This window comes from Erinaceus europaeus, chromosome 9 (genome assembly GCF_950295315.1).
Source record: "Erinaceus europaeus chromosome 9, mEriEur2.1, whole genome shotgun sequence".
NCBI lineage: Eukaryota > Metazoa > Chordata > Mammalia > Eulipotyphla > Erinaceidae > Erinaceus > Erinaceus europaeus.
The window spans coordinates 122999304-123017498 of NC_080170.1; the positions used below are offsets into that span (position 1 = coordinate 122999304).

At 52.8% G+C, this 18195-nt stretch overlaps 1 protein-coding gene across 1 annotated transcript in view; it reads right to left on the reverse strand.

The window, feature by feature from the left end:
• HLCS (holocarboxylase synthetase) overlaps positions 1-18195 on the reverse strand; it is a 138728-nt gene that overhangs the window by 83399 nt on the left and 37134 nt on the right. The window contains exon 7 of the mRNA XM_007536022.3: positions 13206-13477. Within this exon, the coding sequence (XP_007536084.2) occupies positions 13206-13477 (272 nt within the window). The remainder of the gene's footprint in view (positions 1-13205; positions 13478-18195) is intronic.

Consider the following 18195-nt stretch of genomic DNA (forward strand, 5'->3'; position numbering starts at 1 on the left):
ACAGGATGTGAGCCAGTGCAGGGGTGTGGGGAGTGGGTTTCGGGCAGGTAGCCCTATTGAAGGCATTTACTGCTCCCAGACTTCCTGATCTTTGTTGTTAGAAATCCTACTAATTGTTAGTTTTGCAACTATGTTTGCAAAATAGATGCTATTTGTCTGCCAGGTACATTCCTTTGACTAATATGCCAGGAGGCCTGTTTTTCAAGCCATGTCCCTTACTACAAAAATCCTGATGCAGGACAAAGTCTGGATATGTCACAGGCAGTAGAGGGTGTACTGGACATGCAGTTACCCAAAACTCTGGTGTCTGGATGGAGACTGTGCATGGAATAAACTGGAATAAACTTAGTATCTTATGGCATCGAAGGAATGTACCTTTGGGGTACTGCACCAAAGTAAAAGACTCTGGGTGGGGAGGGGGGTTCAGGTCCTGGAACATGATGGCAGAGGAGGACCCAGTGGGGGTTGAATTGTTATGTAGAAAACTAAGAAATGTTACACATGTACAAACTATTATATTTTACTGTCAAGTGTGAACCATTAATCCCCCAATAAAGGAAATAAAAATAAATAACTAGGAATGTACCTGACATAATGACAGTTTTACACACCCTTCCCCTGATGTTTTCCCCCTTAGAAATGAATTCTGATCTTTATCTATGTGATGTTATTATTTGTAATTTATATATGTAATGTGTTCTCCGTTATCTGTGGCTGGACGTTTTACTCCTGATGTTAGGTTTAATGTAAAAAAGCATCTTTAATCTTTTGCATTCCTTTTGATAGAATGCATAATTTTATGAATAAATTCTCCTGGGAAGATCAGGACAAGGTCTCACAATGTATCAGCCAATGTATCAGACATACAGCTGTTGGAGCCGGGTGGGAAGTCACAGCAGGAGGAGCTGGGAAACGAGCCCTCAGTCAAGCAGAGGCTGAGCACTGCTCCCCACTTACCAGGCCAGGAAGGGGGGCGGGGGGGCATCCTTGCGTAGGCTGATAGGGAAGGACCTAGGTTGGGGGGTGAGTGTTTTGCAGACACCTACCACAGGGAGAGGAGAGAGCACCCACGTGCCAACAGTGTACTACAGACCATCAGTACCCCAATGAGATGGACATCCACGCAGGAAACAGCAGCTGGAAACGTAGCCAGCCCATCACAGCCATCTACGGTCCTGCTAACCCCCAGGATACCCCCAGGGCACTCCCTGGTCCCCTAGATGACACCTAAGGGTGATGTGAATGACAGATGAGCTATGACACTCGGGTGGGTCCCCCTGGGCTCTGGGGCTGGACTGGAAGCCCCACCATCAAGCTCCTTCCTCTGGGACTGGAGGTGTCTGACCAGCACCTGGATCCCCCCCCCAAACCTAGTGTGTGGCCTGTCAGAGGGAGGTCCTGGCGGCGGGGACCCACAGAGGATTCCTGGGGCCCAGGAAGGGACCTCAGTGGGCCTGGGAAACTGAAGGCATTGGAGGAAGGCTGTTCAGTGGCTTAAACACACACATTAACATACACAAGGACCCAGGTTCAAGGCTCTGCTCCCCACTTGCAGGGGGCAGCTTCACTAATTGTGAAGCAGGTCTGCAGGTGTCTCTCCTTTCTCTCTCTCTGTCTCTCCCTCTCCCCCCCCCCCCCAGTCCCATTCCCACTCAATTTCTGTCTGTCTCTTACCAAAAAAGAAAAATGGTTGCAGGGGCAGACAGTGGCACATCAATTAAGCGCACACATCACCATGTCCAAGGACCTGGGTTCAAGCCGCCACTCCCCACCTGCATGGGGAAAACTTCATAAGCAGTGAAGCAGGTCTGCAAGTGTCTGTATTTCTCTTCCGCTCTATCTCCCCTCCCCTCTCAATTTCTCTCTGTCCTGTTAAATAAAAATAGAACAGAAAACGAAAGAGAGAGAGAGAAAGAAAGGAGGGAGAGAAGGAGGGAGGGAGGGAGGGAGGGAGGGAGGGAGGAAGGAAAGAAAGAAAGAAAGAAAGAAAGAAAGAAAGAAAGAAAGAAAGAAAGAAAGAAAGAAAGAGGGAGTCGGGTGGTGGCGCAGTGGGTTAAGCGGACGTGGTGTAAATCGCCAGGACCTGCGTAAGGATCCTGGTTCGAGCCCCCGGCTCCCCACCTGCAGGGGAGTCGCTTCACAGGTGGTGAAGCAGGTCTGCAGGTGTCTGTCTTTCTCTCCCCCTCTCTGTCTTCCCCTCCTCTCTCCGTTTCTCTCTGTCCTATCCAACAACAACAACATTAATAACCACAACAATGTTAAACAAGGGCAACAAAAGGAAAAATAAATAGAAAGAAAGAAAGAATGGCAGAAAGAAAGAAAGAAAGGGGTTGGGCGGTGGTGCAGCGGGTTAAGCGCACGTGGCGCAAAGCGCAGGGACCGGCGTAAGGATCCCGGTTCGAGCCCCCAGCTCCCCACCTGCAGGGGAGTCGCTTCACAGGCGGTGAAGCAGGTCTGCAGGTGTCTGTCTTTCTCTCCCCCTCTCTGTCTTCCTCTCCTCTCTCCATTTCTCTCTGTCCTATCCAACAACAAACAACATCAACAATGGCAATAATAATAACCACAACGAGGCTACAACAACAAGGGCAACAAAAGGGGGGAAAATGGCCTCCAGGAGCGGAGGATTCATGGTGCAGCCACCGGGCTCAGCAATAACCCTGGAGGAAAAAAAGAAAGAAAGAAAGAAAGAAAGAAAGAAAGAAAGAAAGAAAGAAAGAAAGAATAAATTGTGGAAGGAAGGGAGGAAGAAAGAAAGAGGTGGGAGTAGACAGCATAATGGTTATACAAAGAGACTCCAAAGTCCCAGGTTCAATCCCCCACATCACCATAAGCCAGAGCTGAGCAGTGCTCTGGTAAATAAAAATAAAATAAAATAAAATAAAGTTTAAAAAATATGGCTGCCAGGAGCCATGGTTTCACAGTGCCAGAACAGAGTCCCAGTGGAACCCTGGTGGCAAAAGAAAAAAAAAAAGGAAGGAAAGGAAAATGGAGTGAGGCACCGCAACCCCCAGCGATAACCCATGGGGTGATTAAAAAATGAAGTGAAATAAAGGCATCAAGAGATGGCCCTCAGTGGAGCACGCGCACCGTCAGGCTCGAGGACCCAGGTCTGAGACCCAGACAGACACCATGTGGGAGCACCGTGCCCTGCATGGAGGAGCGTCGAACAGAGTCTAAAGCCCAGAGCACCTGGAAACTGAGCCCAGGGCACTCAGCAGCAGGCACCCAGAGCCCAGAGCCCAGGGCACTCAGCGGCGGGCACCCAGAGCCCAGAGGCCCAGGGCACTCAGCGGCGGGCACCCAGAGCCCAGAGGCCCAGGGCACTCAGCGGTGGGCACCCAGAGCCCAGAGCCCAGGGCACTCAGCGGCGGGCACCCAGAGCCCAGAGCCCAGGGCACTCAGCAGCGGGCACCCAGAGCCCAGGGCACTCAGCAGCGGGCACCCAGAGCCCAGGGCACTCAGCAGCGGGCACCCAGAGCCCAGAGGCCCAGGGCACTCAGCAGCGGGCACCCAGAGCGCAGAGCCCAGGGCACTCAGCAGCGGGCACCCAGAGCCCAGGGCACTCAGCAGCAGGCACCCAGAGCCCAGAGCCCAGGGCACTCAGCGGCGGGCACCCAGAGCCCAGAGGCCCAGGGCACTCAGCGGCGGGCACCCAGAGCCCAGAGGCCCAGGGCACTCAGCGGTGGGCACCCAGAGCCCAGAGCCCAGGGCACTCAGCGGCGGGCACCCAGAGCCCAGAGCCCAGGGCACTCAGCAGCGGGCACCCAGAGCCCAGGGCACTCAGCAGCGGGCACCCAGAGCCCAGGGCACTCAGCAGCGGGCACCCAGAGCCCAGAGGCCCAGGGCACTCAGCAGCGGGCACCCAGAGCGCAGAGCCCAGGGCACTCAGCAGCGGGCACCCAGAGCCCAGGGCACTCAGCAGCAGGCACCCAGAGCCCAGAGGCCCAGGGCACTCAGCAGCGGGCACCCAGAGCGCAGAGCCCAGGGCACTCAGCAGCGGGCACCCAGAGCCCAGAGCCCAGGGCACTCAGCAGCGGGCACCCAGAGCCCAGAGCCCAGGGCACTCAGCAGCAGGCACCCAGAGCCCAGAGCCCAGGGCACTCAGCAGCGGGCACCCAGAGCCCAGGGCACTCAGCAGCGGGCACCCAGAGCCCAGGGCACTCAGCAGCGGGCACCCAGAGCCCAGAGGCCCAGGGCACTCAGCAGCGGGCACCCAGAGCGCAGAGCCCAGGGCACTCAGCAGCGGGCACCCAGAGCCCAGAGCCCAGGGCACTCAGCCCAAGGTCCACAGCCCCCACCCACACTTTTTCCCCCAGAGAACTGCTCAGCTGTGTGTGGGGATTGAACCTGGGACTTCAGAGCCTCAGGCATGAGTCTTTGCATAACCGTGATGGCATCGACTCATGCTCTCCAGCCAAACTACTAATACGCGTGTGTGCGTGTCATGTGTGTGCGTGTACACACAATGGCAAAGGCGCCAAAGGCAGGAGGATGGGCGTGGGCCCCGCGGCGCTGCTCCCCCGTCCATCCACGGGGCTCCCCCAGTCAGTGAGGGGTGGTGGGGCCAGGGAGAGGCATCTCTTTGCAGTGATGACTTTCCTAGTCCCGAACCTTCCCTTCTCAGCTGTCGGGGTCTCTGGCTACATGTTGAGATAAGGGGGATTAAGGAAATGAATTTCCAGTGCTGCATGCAAGCAGGCAACTAACTGCAGAGAATAAACACCTGGGTGTTCAAAAGAGTCGGGGGCGGGCGGGGGCGCACCTGGTAGAGCGCACCTGTTACCAAGGGAGAGGGTCAGGGTGCAACCCCCCACACACACACCATTCTCAGCTGCCAGGGGGGCTTCACATGCCGTGGGGCAGAGGGGCTGGTGTTGCTCCATCTTTCTGTGTCTCCCTCCCTTTCAGTCTCTCCATCAAGTCAATCAATCAATCAATCAGCCTGAGAGGTGGTAAGGAGGATCAAGTGTTACAGCTTCAAGCATGAGGTTCTGTGTTTGATCCCCAGCAAATACAGGTGCCAGAGTGGGAACCTCAAAGAGGAGAGAGGGAGGGGAGACAAAGAGAGGGCTGTAGAAAACAGTCAAGCTGGGGGTCGGGCGGTAGCGAAGCTGGTTAAGCGCACGTGGTGCAAAGCACAAGGACCGGTGTAAGGATCCCGATTCCAGAGCCCAGGGCCACACCTGCTTCACAAGTGGTGAAGCAGGTCTGCAGGTGTCTATCTTTGTCTCTCCCTCTCTGTCTTCCCCTCCTCTCTCCATTTCTCTCTGTCCTACAACGACGACATCAATAATAACTATAACAATGAAAAAAGAGAGAGAGAAAGGAAATGCAAAGATGGCTCCTCAGGTTCAGAGCTCAGCTTACCCTGCATCCTTAGTACTAAGAGAGAGCCCAGGGAGCTGGGCAGGGCAGGGCTGTGGGGTGTCTCCTCTCTCAGCACCCTGCACAGCACCCAGGGAGCCCATGGAGGGTGGGCAGGACTGTGGGGTCTCTCCTCTCTCAGCACCCTACACAGCACCCAGGGAGCCCATGGAGGGTGGGCAGGGCTGTGGGGTCTCTCCTCTCTCAGCACCCTGCACAGCACCCAGGGAGCCCATGGAGGGTGGGCAGGGCTGTGGGGTCTCTCCTCTCTCAGCACCCTGCACAGCACCCAGGGAGCCCATGGAGGGTGGGCAGGACTGTGGGGTCTCTCCTCTCTCAGCACCCTACACAGCACCCAGGGAGCCCATGGAGGGTGGGCAGGGCTATGGGTTTCTCCTCTCTCAGCACCCTGCACAGCACCCAGGGAGCCCATGGAGGGTGGGCAGGGCTGTGGAGTGTCTCCTCTCTCAGCACCAGGCACAGCACCCAGGGAGCCCATGGAGGGTGGGCAGGGCTGTGGGGTCTCTCTCAGCACCAGGCACAGCACCCAGGGAGCCCATGGAGGGTGGGCAGGGCAGTGGGGTCTCTCCTCTCCATACCCCCTAAAAATAAATAGGATTTTTCACTATTTTTATTGCACAAAGGGAGGCCACTTGACAACACTGCAAATATATGAGGTCCCTCATTTCCTAGTGCTGAAGAAGGGAGGAGGGAGGGAGAGAGAGAGGGGGAAAAAAGAGAATGAAAGGAAGGGAAGGGAAGGGAAGGGAAGTGGGGAGAGGACCAGGCAGTGGTACACCTGGCTGAACGCACACATTAGCAGGCACAATATCTAGGTTCAAGCCCCTGGTCCCCACCTGCAGGGGGAAGCTTTACAAGTGGTGAAGCAGGGCTGCAAGTACCCCTCTGCCTCTCTCCCTCCAGCTCCCTCCAAATTTCTCTCTGTCTCTATCCAAAGGAAACAGAGAGAAAACCTTGAGAGGTGGACTCATCACACAGGCACTGAAGCCCAGTGATAACCCTGATGGAAAGGAAAGAAGGAAGGGGAAGAGGGAGGGAGGCAGGGAGGAAGGGAGGGAGAGGGGAAGGGAGGCAGGGAGGAAGGGAGGGAGAGGGGGAGGGAGGGGGAGAGAGAAGGAAGAAGGAAAGAAGGGAGGGAGGGAAAAAGAAAAGAAGAATAAAAAAGGGAGGGGAGGAGGGAAAGAAAAGAAAGAAACACTTCCTTACAGAAAACACACCACATGTCTCCTAAACGACAAGCACCAGCAATTGTTTTCTAAGTCATTAGAAACTGGAAAACCACATCCCCCAGAAGCCCAAAGGCATGTCTGGACAATGACAGGCCTTTTTGTCCTCCAACCCCAGGAGCTGGGCACGTGGAATGCTGACATGCTCAGGTGTTGAGTAGAAGGCAAACGCACGGACGCACACAGGTATGCACACCCACGCAAGGTGAAAATGCATTTGATAGAGGGCTGCCAGCTCTCAGCAACATCGCCCCGCCAGATATTCGTCGGGACGCGGCATCATCTAAGTTCATTTCCCACGTCTACGCTCGACCGGACCTGCCAATCTACGCGGATATCTTCGCCCACCCTGTCCAACGTGTTGTTAAAATGTTCGGAGGCTCTTGCTGGACGGGTAGCTTCACGGCGGGTAACAGAGACGCGGAGACAACGGCTGGGCAGGGCAGCTGTATTTCTTTATTCAGGAACCACGATTCATAAACTAAGACAAACTAATCACCAAACAGAACTCTGCTGTCTCTTTGCAGCGGCGCAAGCACTCTCTCTCTTACTCTGGAACTCAAGAATTCTCCAACTCTGGCACTCTGGAACTCTCGTACTTGAGAGCCCTCTGAAACTGGCACACTGGAACTCTCTCTTACTCTGTAACCCTGAAACTCTCGAACTCAGGAACTCTCGGACTCAGGAACTCAGGAACTCTCGGACTCAGGAACTCAGGAACTCTCGGACTCAGGAACCCTCTCTCCGGGTTCCCTGGGACGGGGCCAAGCAGGCCCGCGAAATTAACAGGACTCATCCAATTCTCTTGGCGGGGGAGGGCTAGAACAAACCAATGTAAAGCATACGACACCAACGCTTGACGTCTCGTCACCCAATCTGGTCCCCTACGCCTACACTGAACTTCTCTGTTCCAGACTCTTGGAAACAGAGCTCGCAGTCAGCTGAGGTCAAGAACAAACACCTCATCACAGACCCCTGCGAGCGTCAACCCGGCTTTGACCTGGCACGTTATGATTGGGCCCTCTTCCATCGCTATCGAACAGGCCATGGCCGGTGCGCCGCTATGTTCCATCGCTGGGGAGCCAGAGACGACCCGAACTGCCCCTGCGGCTACAGACAGACTATGACCCACATAGTCAACGACTGCCACCTCTCCAGATTCAAAGGAGGTCTCGAAACTTGACATCAGGCTCAACCTGACGCTGTTGACTGGCTACGGAAGAAGGGCAAACGCTAGAAGAAGAATAGAGAACGTGCCAGAACCGGCTTTCTGCTCTGAGCATCAGAGTCAGCGTCAGGGGTAGAGTCCAGACCTTAAATCTGATGAAGCCTGCTGTACAATTCCTGCAATCTTTTCCTTACTTTCCAGGGACTCAAACTGGCTTATAAAATTTTTTTTTAAAAAAACAGGAGTCGGGCGGTAGTGCAGCGGATTAAGCACACGGCGGCGCAAAGCACAAGGACGGATGCAAGGATCCCGGTTCGAGCCCCCGGCTCCCCACTTGCAGAGGAGTCGCTTCACAGGCGGTAAAGCAGGTCTGCAGGTGTCTGTTTGTCTCTCACCCTCTCTGTCTTCCCCTCCTCTCTCCATTTCTCTCTGTCCTATCCAACAACAATGACAACAATAACAATAATAACTATAACAATAATAAAAAACAAGGGCAACAAAAGGGAAAATAAATAAATAAATATAATTTTTTTAATTAAAAAAAAAAAGGCCAGGCGAATTACACCCAAGCAATCAACTTCTTAGAAACCCTTTATTCCACAATCGCACCAACATCACATAAATCTGCAACACTGAGCTGGGGGCTATTTCTCCTCTCGCCCACTACCTGGCTATATAGTAAGAGTCCCCCCTACGACCAGAACACAATACGGGTATTTAATATGCAAAACATCAACAAAAGCCATCTGGCCCGCTAATGAATAATCAGGGGATTCCAAATTAAACTGCAGCCTTTTCGCCTCGAATCTTTAAGGACAACACTGTCAGCTCCAATCTATTCACCCAGCCTCCTGAATCAATTTTTCAAACTTTATGACAGGCCTAATGGCTTCCACCTGTTTCCCCGCCTGGCACGCCACCAGCCAGGCCGGGCGCACAGACAAAGGGCCTATTAGCACCGGCTGGTTCTCTACTGTGAGGTCACTCAGCCATTAAATTAGTTCCAGTCCGGTTTCTGTCCTGTCCGGGGCCTGAGTGTCACGGGAGGAGGGAGAGTCAGAAAGGGAGAAGGGAGGAGAGAGGGTCTAGGTGGCAGCGCAGAAGAGACCGCAAAGAGAGAGGGAGAGGAGGCACTGGCAATCCCCCAGCCCACACCAGCCCACCCCAGTCCCAGCCAGGACTCCCAAAATCATTGGAGAGACTTGTCGGAAGAGAGGCTTCCAGATCCTCCTGGATTTACAAGGAGTTCTGCAGAGCAGAGGAGTGAGCAGGGAGAGCCGGCTAAGGCTGGGCGGGGTAACTGAGAACACCGACTGGAGGCTCCCCAAGTCCACAGTCAGAGACACGTACGGGAATGCCGGCTAAACCCATCCACAGGGCTGGGGAGGCGGCAGAATGGTGCTGACAGAGACCCTCTCACCTGAGGCTCTGAGGTCCCAGGTTCAATTCTCAGCACCACCATTAGCCAGAGCTAAACAGGGCTCTGGTCTGCCTCTCTCTTTCTCTCTCATTAAAATAAAATAAAATAGGGGGCCAAGTGGTGGCACTCCAGGTTAGGTGCACATAGTAAAAAAAAGCAAGGACCCACACAAGGATCCCAGTTTGAGCCCCCGGCTCCTCATCTGCAGGGGGGTCGCTTCACAAGTGGTGAAGCAGGGCTGCAGGTATCTCTCTGGCTCTCTCCCTCTCTATCTTCTCCTCCTCTCTCAATTTCTCTCTGTCCTATCCAATTAAAAAAAAATTGGCCACCAGGAGCAGTGGATTAATGCCAGCATTAAGCCCCAGCAATAATCCTGGAGACAAAAATAAATAAATAATAAAATAGGAGGCCAGGTGGTGGCACACCTGGTTAAGCACATGCATTACAGTGCTCAAGGACCTGGGTTCCAGGCCCTGGTCCCCACATGCAGGGAGGAGGGAAGCTTCACGAGTGGTGAAGCAGGGCTGCAGGTGTCGCTCTGTCTCTCTCTCTCTCTCTCTCATTATCTTTTATTTATATTTTTTCCCTTATTGGGGGATGAATGTTTTACATTTGACAGTGAATACAACAGTTTGTACATGCATAACATTTCAATTTTCCACATAACAATACAACCCCCACTAGTTCTCTGTCATCCTTTCCAGGACCTGTACTCTACCCCCCACCCCAGAGTCTTTGACTTTGGTGCAATACCCCAACTCCAGTCCAGGTTCTACTTGTGTTTTCTCTTCTGATGTTGGTTTTCAACTTCTGCCTGAGAGTGAGATCATCCCATATTCATCCTTCTGTTTCTGACTTATTTCAATTAACATGACTTCTTCAAGCTCCATCCAAGATGGGCTGAAAACGGTGAATTCACCATCTTCAATAGCTGAGTAGTATTCCATTGTGTATGTAGACCACAACTTGCTCAGCCACTCATCTGTTGTCGGACACCTGGGTTGCTTCTAATCTGTTATTTATTTATTAGATAGAGACAGCCAGAAATCAAGAGGGAAGGTGATGTTAGAGAGGGAGAGAGAGAGACACCTGCGACACTGCTTCCCACTTGCAAAGCTTTCCCCCTGCAGGTGGGGACTGGGGGCTCAAACCCGGGTCCCTGCACATTGTAATATGTAGGTTCAACCAGATGCACTACCACCTGACCCCCCCAGAATGGTTCTTTAGCTTGTCTCTCTCTCTTTCCTACACACACACACACACACACACACACACACACACACACACTCCCTCTCTCTCTCTCTCTCTCTCTCTCTGTCTCATGTGAAACTCTCTCTCATATGTAATATATAAAACAGATTTTTTTTTTAATTGCTTCCAGGGTTATCACTGGGACTCAATGCCAGCACTACAAATCCACCGCTCCTATTTATTTATTTATTTATTTATTTATTCATTATTTTGACAGAACTAAGAGATGTTGAGAGGGAAAGGGAGTCAGAAAGGGAGAGAGAGAGACCTGCAGACCTGCTTCACCACCCCATAGGTGGCAAGCAGGGGCTCGAACCAGCATCCTTGCGTGCGGTGACGTGTGCACTCAACCAAGTACACCACCACCCGGCCCTCATAAAAAGGAACTTTAAAGAAAAATTCTTGGGAAGGCAAAATAGCTCACTTGGCTCATGCACTGCTTTACTTTGTGCACGACCCAGGTTCAAGCCCGGTGCCCCTGCTCTGAGGGAAGTGACAGAAACTTTCTGCTCCACCCTCGAGGCCAACGCCTCGCTCCACACTTTCTGCCTCCTGTCCAACCAGGGGAAAGAGCCTTCTCCGAGAGGCAGAGGATGAGAGTTCAGAAAGACCTTAGCAGCCTGGGAGGTGGCGCAGTGGATAAAGCACTGGACTCTCAAGCCTGAGGTCCCGAGTTCAATCCCCAGCATCACATGCGTCAGACTCCAACTACCCTGCCATACATAGAAATATTTTTTTCCTTAAAAAAGAAGATCCTACTGGGGCCAGGCAGTGATGCACCCAGGGTGAGCACACATGACAGAGCACAAGGACCCAGGTTTGAGTCCCTGGTCCCCACCTGCAGGGAGAAAGTGTCACAAGTGGTGAAGCAGGGCTGCAGGTCTCTCTCTCTCTCTCTCTTTGCCTCCAGGGTTATTGCTGGGACTCAGTGCCTGCACCACAAATCCACTGCTCCTGGAAGCTATTTCTCCCTTTTGTTGCCCTTGTTGTTTATCATTGTTGTTATTATTGTTGTTGTTGTTGTCACTGCTGTTGCTGTTGTTGTTGGATAGGACAGAGAGAAATGGAGAGAGGAGGGGAAGACAGAGAAGGGGGAGAGAAAGACACCTGCAGACCTGCTTCACCGATCATGAAGCAACTCCCCTGCAGGTGGGAAGCCAGGGGCTCGAACTGGGATCCTTATGTGGGTCCTTGAGCTTTGCGCCACGTGCGCTTAACCCGCTGAGCTACCTACCGCCCAGCTCTCCAGGTGTCTCTCCCTTCCCTCTCAATTCTTCTCTGCCTCTATCCTAAATACATAAATAGTAATTTAAACATAGAGAAAAAGAACATTCTAATCATAGCTTGTCATTGTAGATGGCTCACTATCAAGTTCCAGCAATCAGGAGAAAGAGGAAAACCCAGCTATTCAAGTGTCCGAGTGCAGCCTCAGAAGAAGCCTCTAGACACCGAGACTCCAGGGCTTGTGGGAAGCTGCACTGCACTAGCTTCAGCCCCAGCTCAGCCCCACACTGAGAGGTCCTGCTCCCCCCTTCTCTCCCTCCGTCCCTCCCTCCCTCCTTTCACCACCCGGACTTTTTTTTTTTAACTAACCAGCTCAATGCCAGAGTATCACTCGGTTGTTGGAAAAGGCAGGATACACTTTTGCATAGAAAGGTAATTTTGTCAGGGGCTGGGTAGTGATACACTTGGTTGGGCGCACTGTACAAGGATCTGGGTTCGAGCCCCCAGTCCCCACCTGCAGGGGGAAAGCTTTGCAAGTGGTAAAGTAGGGCTGCAGGTATCTCTCTGTTTCCCTCTCTCTCTATCACCCCCCCATCCCTCTCGATTTCCTGGCTGTCTCTGTCCAATAAATAAATAAAAATGATTTAAAAAAAATTTTTTTTAAAAAAAAGAAAAGAATTTTGTCGTGACTTTTTTTGACGACTCAGTAATGAACACCAACTCACTGGGCACATATGAATATCCCTTCCATATGTTCTCCATTTCTCCGCCTTTAATCAAAGCCCGGGGAACAGGAGAGAGAGAACAGACGGCCTGCAGCGAGGCTCCGTCTGGAACATCCACGTGGCACTACGGAACCGTTACAGAACCGTTACAGAACCATTACAGAACACTCCAGAAACACGCCGCAGAGCAGCACACAAACACGCTCCCACCAACGGCCCCGCAGGCCTGATCACTGAGAGCCCCCAGCGGGCGCCTTAAACTCGGCATCTGACACGGGTCACACTGGCAGGCACAGATGTCTCGCAAGACTCCTGCGGCCACACTACCCACCCGATTCTGCTGTTGCTGTTGTTTTTTACTGAGAACATTCTGGAAGGCGGGATGAAAGGAAGAGATTCGCCAGGCCACAGGAAACCCCTTTCCTGAATCAGTCATGAATCTCTCAGCACAGGACCTCATTTCGCTTCTGTGGCCTGTAAGGCCTCTGGGGCCAGGGTCCTACCCCAAGGAATGGGTTTATTTACTTATTTATTTATTTTGCCAGAGCACTGGTCAGCGATGGCTTATGGTGGCGGAGGGAAAGGGGGGGGGGGACTGAACCTGGGACTTTGAAGCCTCAGACGTGAGAGTCTCTTTTGCAAAACCATTCTGCTAGCTACTCCCACCCTCAAAGGATGGGTTTATCAAAAGAGGTGCCCCGAGCGTCCTCTTGCCCTCACGCTGGTTCAGAGAGAGCCTCGCCACGGACATCGCCGGCCCAGTCGCCCGCCCCGGCCCCGGTCCTCAGCAGGCCCGGCCCACTCACCCTTCCAGAAGACTCATGGTGGTGGGAGTGACCTCGGCAAACAGGACGGTCTTGCCCAGGTGCTGCGTGTGCAGGTTCTCCCGGTAGACGCCGAGGCTGAAGTGCTCCGAGGAGAAGGTCTCCGCGTCGGTCACCACGGGCATCAGGGAGGGGGTGACCTCCAGCCCCGCTGTGCAGGAGGGGACGAACTTGAGGCCCAGTTTGCCGGACCTGAGGCAGCCTTCGGCGTCCACGTGCTGCAGCAGCCACTGCTTCAGCCGAGGCCGGCCGTCCTGTGGCCAGAGAGGTGGGACACTGTCACTCGTCGCGGGCAGAGGGTGGACGCTGGCCACTGCCCCAGCCACAGCCTCCGGGGTTACATCTTGCACCAGGGCAACAAGCCCTGCTCATTCGAACCATTACACAGGATGACGAGAGGCAAACAAAATCAGGCTGTTTCTTACTCTTTTTTATTATCTCTATTTATTTACTGGATAGAGACAGCCAGAAATTGAGAGGGAATGGGCAATGGAGAGAGTGAGAGACAGACTCCTGCAGCCCTGCTTCACCACTCGTGAGGCTTTCCCCCTGCAGGTGGGGACCGGGGGCTTGAACCCGGGTTCTCGTGCCCTGTAATGTGTGCGCTCAACCAGGTGCGCCACCGCCTGGCTCCAGCTTTCCGTTATCATCACCGGAGAGAGACAGAGAAAAACTGACACAGAAGGGGAAGAAGGAGAGGAGAGAGACAGAGAGACAACTCCAGCCTTGCTTCGTTACTCACAAAGTATCCCTCCCCGCCCATCCATAGGTGGGAAGTGGGGGCTTGAACCCAGGCCCCTGCGCGTGGTAATACATGCACTCAATCAGGTGTACCACCACCCAGCCACAGGAAAAGTAGGCTTTCACTGAGGGGAAAAAAATGTACAGTTGGTGAGCAGTTGGTGAAGTGCAAACTGGTGCAGTGCCTGTGAAAAGCAGGCTGGAGCTGGCATCCAGGGTTTCTGTTGTGAGCCATGGATAGAAAGAATTACTTCGGGGCGCCGGGAGGTAGCGCAGCGGGTTAAGTGCAGGTGGCGCAAAGTGCAAGGACCAACATAAGGATCTTGGTTCCAGCCCCCGGCTCCCCACCTGCAGGGGAGTCGCTTCACAGGCGGTGAAGCAGGTCTGCAGGTGTCTGTCTTTCTCTCCCCCTCTCTGCCTTCCCCTCCTCGCCCCATCCTATCCAACAATAATAACTACAACGAGGGCAACAAAAGGGAATAAATAAATAAATGTTTAAAAAAAAAAGAATTACTTCGGGGCTGGGTGGTGGAACACCTGGTTAAGTGCACATGCTACAGTACACAAGGACCAGGGTTCAAGACCCACAGCCTCCACCTGCAAGGGTGGGCAGGAGTTTCACAGTAGTGGAACAGGGTTGCAGGTGTCTCTCTTATCTCCCCACTCCTCTCTCAATTTCTGTCTCTACCCAAATAAATATAGATTTCTTTAATTATGTCATCATCAACAGTGGGAAAAGAGTGTGGAGGGGCAGCTCTAGAGGTTCTCTCCAGATGAGGGTTCACAGCACAGCACGCTGGTTCTCACGTCATTCTATTTACTGAGAACGTGCACATAAGCCCACTCTGAGCATCCTCGGGGATCGCGTATCTGCATCGTCTCCTAGTATGTAAACCTCCCTGTATCAGCCTTGTCCTCTCCGATTCTAGGGATCACATCAAATTCTGTGTTCACCCTGCAACTCCTGACCTGACCCCGAGGATGTAGGCAGGGTCCACGGGGACCTGATAAAGCTTCTTTCTTTCTTTCTTTTTCTTTCTTTCTTTCCTTCTTTATTCCCTTTTGTTGCCCTTGTTGTTTTATTGTTGTAGTTATCATTGTTGTTGTTACTGATGTCGTCGTTGTTGGATAGGACAGAGAGAAATGGAGAGAGGAGGGGAAGACAGAGAGGGGGAGAGAAAGTCAGACACCGGCAGACCTGCTTCACCGCCTGTGACGCGACTCCCCTGCCTGTAGGGTCTTTTGACCCATCACCTATGTTTACCCTGAAGTGAGCCAAGCATCACTGGAGGCTGGAACTAGAACAGAGAAGTGGCCTGGCAGTCTTTCCCCCAGTTAAGCACACATACTAGGCAAAAGGACTCTCACAAGGATCTGGGTTCGAGCACCTGCTCCCCACTTGCAGCGGGTGCGCTTCAGAAGCCATGAAGCAGGCCTGCAGGCGTCTGTCTTTCTCCTTCTCTCCCCTTCCTCCTAATTTCTCTGTCCGAGAAAATAAAAAAGGAGGGAGTGAGTTAAGCACACGAGGTGCAAAGCACAAGGACCTACATGAGGATCCCGGTTCGAGCCCCCGGCTCCCCACCTGCAGGGGAGTCGCTTCACAGGCGGTGAAGCAGGTCTGCAGGTGTCTGTCTTTCCCTCTCTGTCTTTCCCTCCTCTCTCTGTCTTTCCCTCCTCTCTCCATTTCTCTCTGTCCTATCCAACAACTATGACAACATCAATAACAACAACAAATAACTATAAGGGCAACAAAAGGGAATAAATATTTTTTAATATTTATTTATTCATTCCCTTTTGTTGCTCTTGTTGTTTTATTGTTGTAGTTATTATTGTTGTTGTTGTCGGATAGGACAAAGAGAAATGGAGAGAGGAGGGGAAGACAGAGAGGGGGAGAGAAAGACAGACACCTGCAGACCTGCTTCACCGCCTGTGAATCGACCCCCACTGCAGGTGGGGGGCCAGGGGCTCGAACCAGGATCCTTATGCCGGTCCTTGGCTTTGCGCCTCGTGCGCTTAACCCACTGCGCTACCACCTGACTCCCAATAAATATTTTTTTAAAAAGAAGGAGGAAAGGAGGGGTGTGAGGGGACAGGTAGAGAGGGGTGTCTTTGGTATGAGGGCAGTGTGCGTGCGTGCGTGTGTGTGTGTGTGTGTGTATGTGTGTGAGTGTGTGTGAGTGTGTGTGTGTGTGAGTGTGTGTGAGTGTGTGTGAGTGTGTGTGAGTGTGTGTGTGTGTGAGTGTGTGTGAGTGTGTGTGAGTGTGTGTGAGTGTGTGTGAGTGTGTGTGTGTATGAGTGTGTGTGTGTATGTGAGTGTGTGTGAGTGTGTGTGTGTGAGTGAGTGTGTGTGTGTATGAGTGTGTGAGTGTGTGTATGAGTGTGTGTGTGAGTATGTGTGTGAGTGTGTGTGTGAGTGTATGTGTGAGAGTGTGTGTGTGAGTGTGAGTGTGTGTGTGTATGAGTGTGTGTCTGTGTGTGTGTGTATGAGTGTGTCTGTGTGTGTGAGTGTGTGTGTGTGAGTGTGTGTGTGAGTGTGTGAGCATGTATGAGTGTGTGTGTGTGTGTGAGTGTGAGTGTGTGTGTGAGTGTGTGTGTGTGTGTATGAGTGTGTGTGTGTGAGTGTGTGTGTGAGTGTGTGTGTGTGTGAGTGTGTGTATGAGTGTGTGTGTGTGTGTGTGTGTGTGTGTGTGTGTGTGTGTGTGTGTGTGTGTGCCTGTGTATTCCTAAGATCTTGTAATAGTGTAAGCACCTGTCAGATGGATTTTTAAAGGAATGAATCCATTGCTCCAAAACCATGGGCCAAGCAGATCAGCACAGCTCACAGTCACACTTTCTGCTCAATATTCATTCCTGGATTTTCAGAGGCTCATGCCAAGGTCTGGATTCTGCTCAAGCCCAGGTGCTTCAGGGGGTCTCTGTCTGGGTGGGGGTGGGGGGGTCACAGCATGGAACTGGGGGAGCAGGGAAGACATAAACACAAGAAACAAAAACCAAGCCTCTCACACACACCCCTCATGCAACTGTCAGGTCTTTCAAAGGAGGAGACAACAGGCCTGGGGAAGTGTTCAGCAGGTAGTATTCATGTCTTGCAAGCAGGAGCCCCTGGCACCACATGGGAGCACCACATTCGAGCCCTGGCACCACATGGGAGCACCATGACCAGCACTGGGGAAGCTCCAAACAGGTGGTTTGATGGTGGAATCTCTCTTTTTCTCATTTCTCTCTCCCTCTTTATTCACTTTCTCCAAAATAAAGACTTGCAAATTGGAGCAGGGAGGCAGCTTGGCAGTGCCTGTGTGCATGAGGTCCTGGGTTCATTCCCCAGTGCTGCACTGAAACAAAAAAAGTTTTCTGGTCTGGGCAGAAAGGTAGGTGGGATGGATTGAAAATGAAGAGGAATGACTTTAGTGAGCAGGTGCTTTTGTTTAAGATTTAGTCCTTTTCCCCATCCTTGCTGACTTTTACTTTTCTCTCAATTTTAGTTAGACGGGAAGGAGAGAGAAGGTAAGAGGAAAAAGGAGAGACCCCACAGCCCTGCCCACCCTCCATGGGCTCCCTGGGTGCTGTGCCTGGTGCTGAGAGAGGAGAGACCCCACAGCCCTGCCCACCCTCCATGGGCTCCCTGGGTGCTGTGCAGGGTGCTGAGAGAGGAGAGACCCCACAGCCCTGCCCACCCTCCATGGGGCTCCCTGGGTGCTGTGCAGGGTGCTGAGAGAGGAGACACCCCACAGCCCTGCCCACCCTCCATGGGCTCCCTGGGTGCTGTGCAGGGTGCTGAGAGAGGAGACACCCCACAGCCCTGCCCACCCTCCATGGGCTCCCTGGGTGCTGTGCAGGGTGCTGAGAGAGGAGACACCCCACAGCCCTGCCCACCCTCCATGGGCTCCCTGGGTGCTGTGCCTGGTGCTCCCTGTAATGCCAAGGAGAGAAACCCAGGCCTCTGGCAGGATTAAGCCCGCGCTCACCCAGGAAGAGCTCATTTGAATGTGCGCATTTGAATGTGTGTGCTCAACTGCCTGCACTAGCACCCGGCCCCAGGTGTCTCTTTCTCCCTCTATTTCTCTGTCTCCCCCTCCCTCTCAATGTCTCCATCTTTATCCAATAAAAAAATACTTCAAAAGGAACGAAGGAAGGAAACAAAGATGGAGAGAAAGAAAGAGGAAGGAAGAAAAAAGAAAGAAAAGGGGGAAGGAAGGAAGGAAGGGAGAGAAAGGAAAAGGAAAGGAAAAGA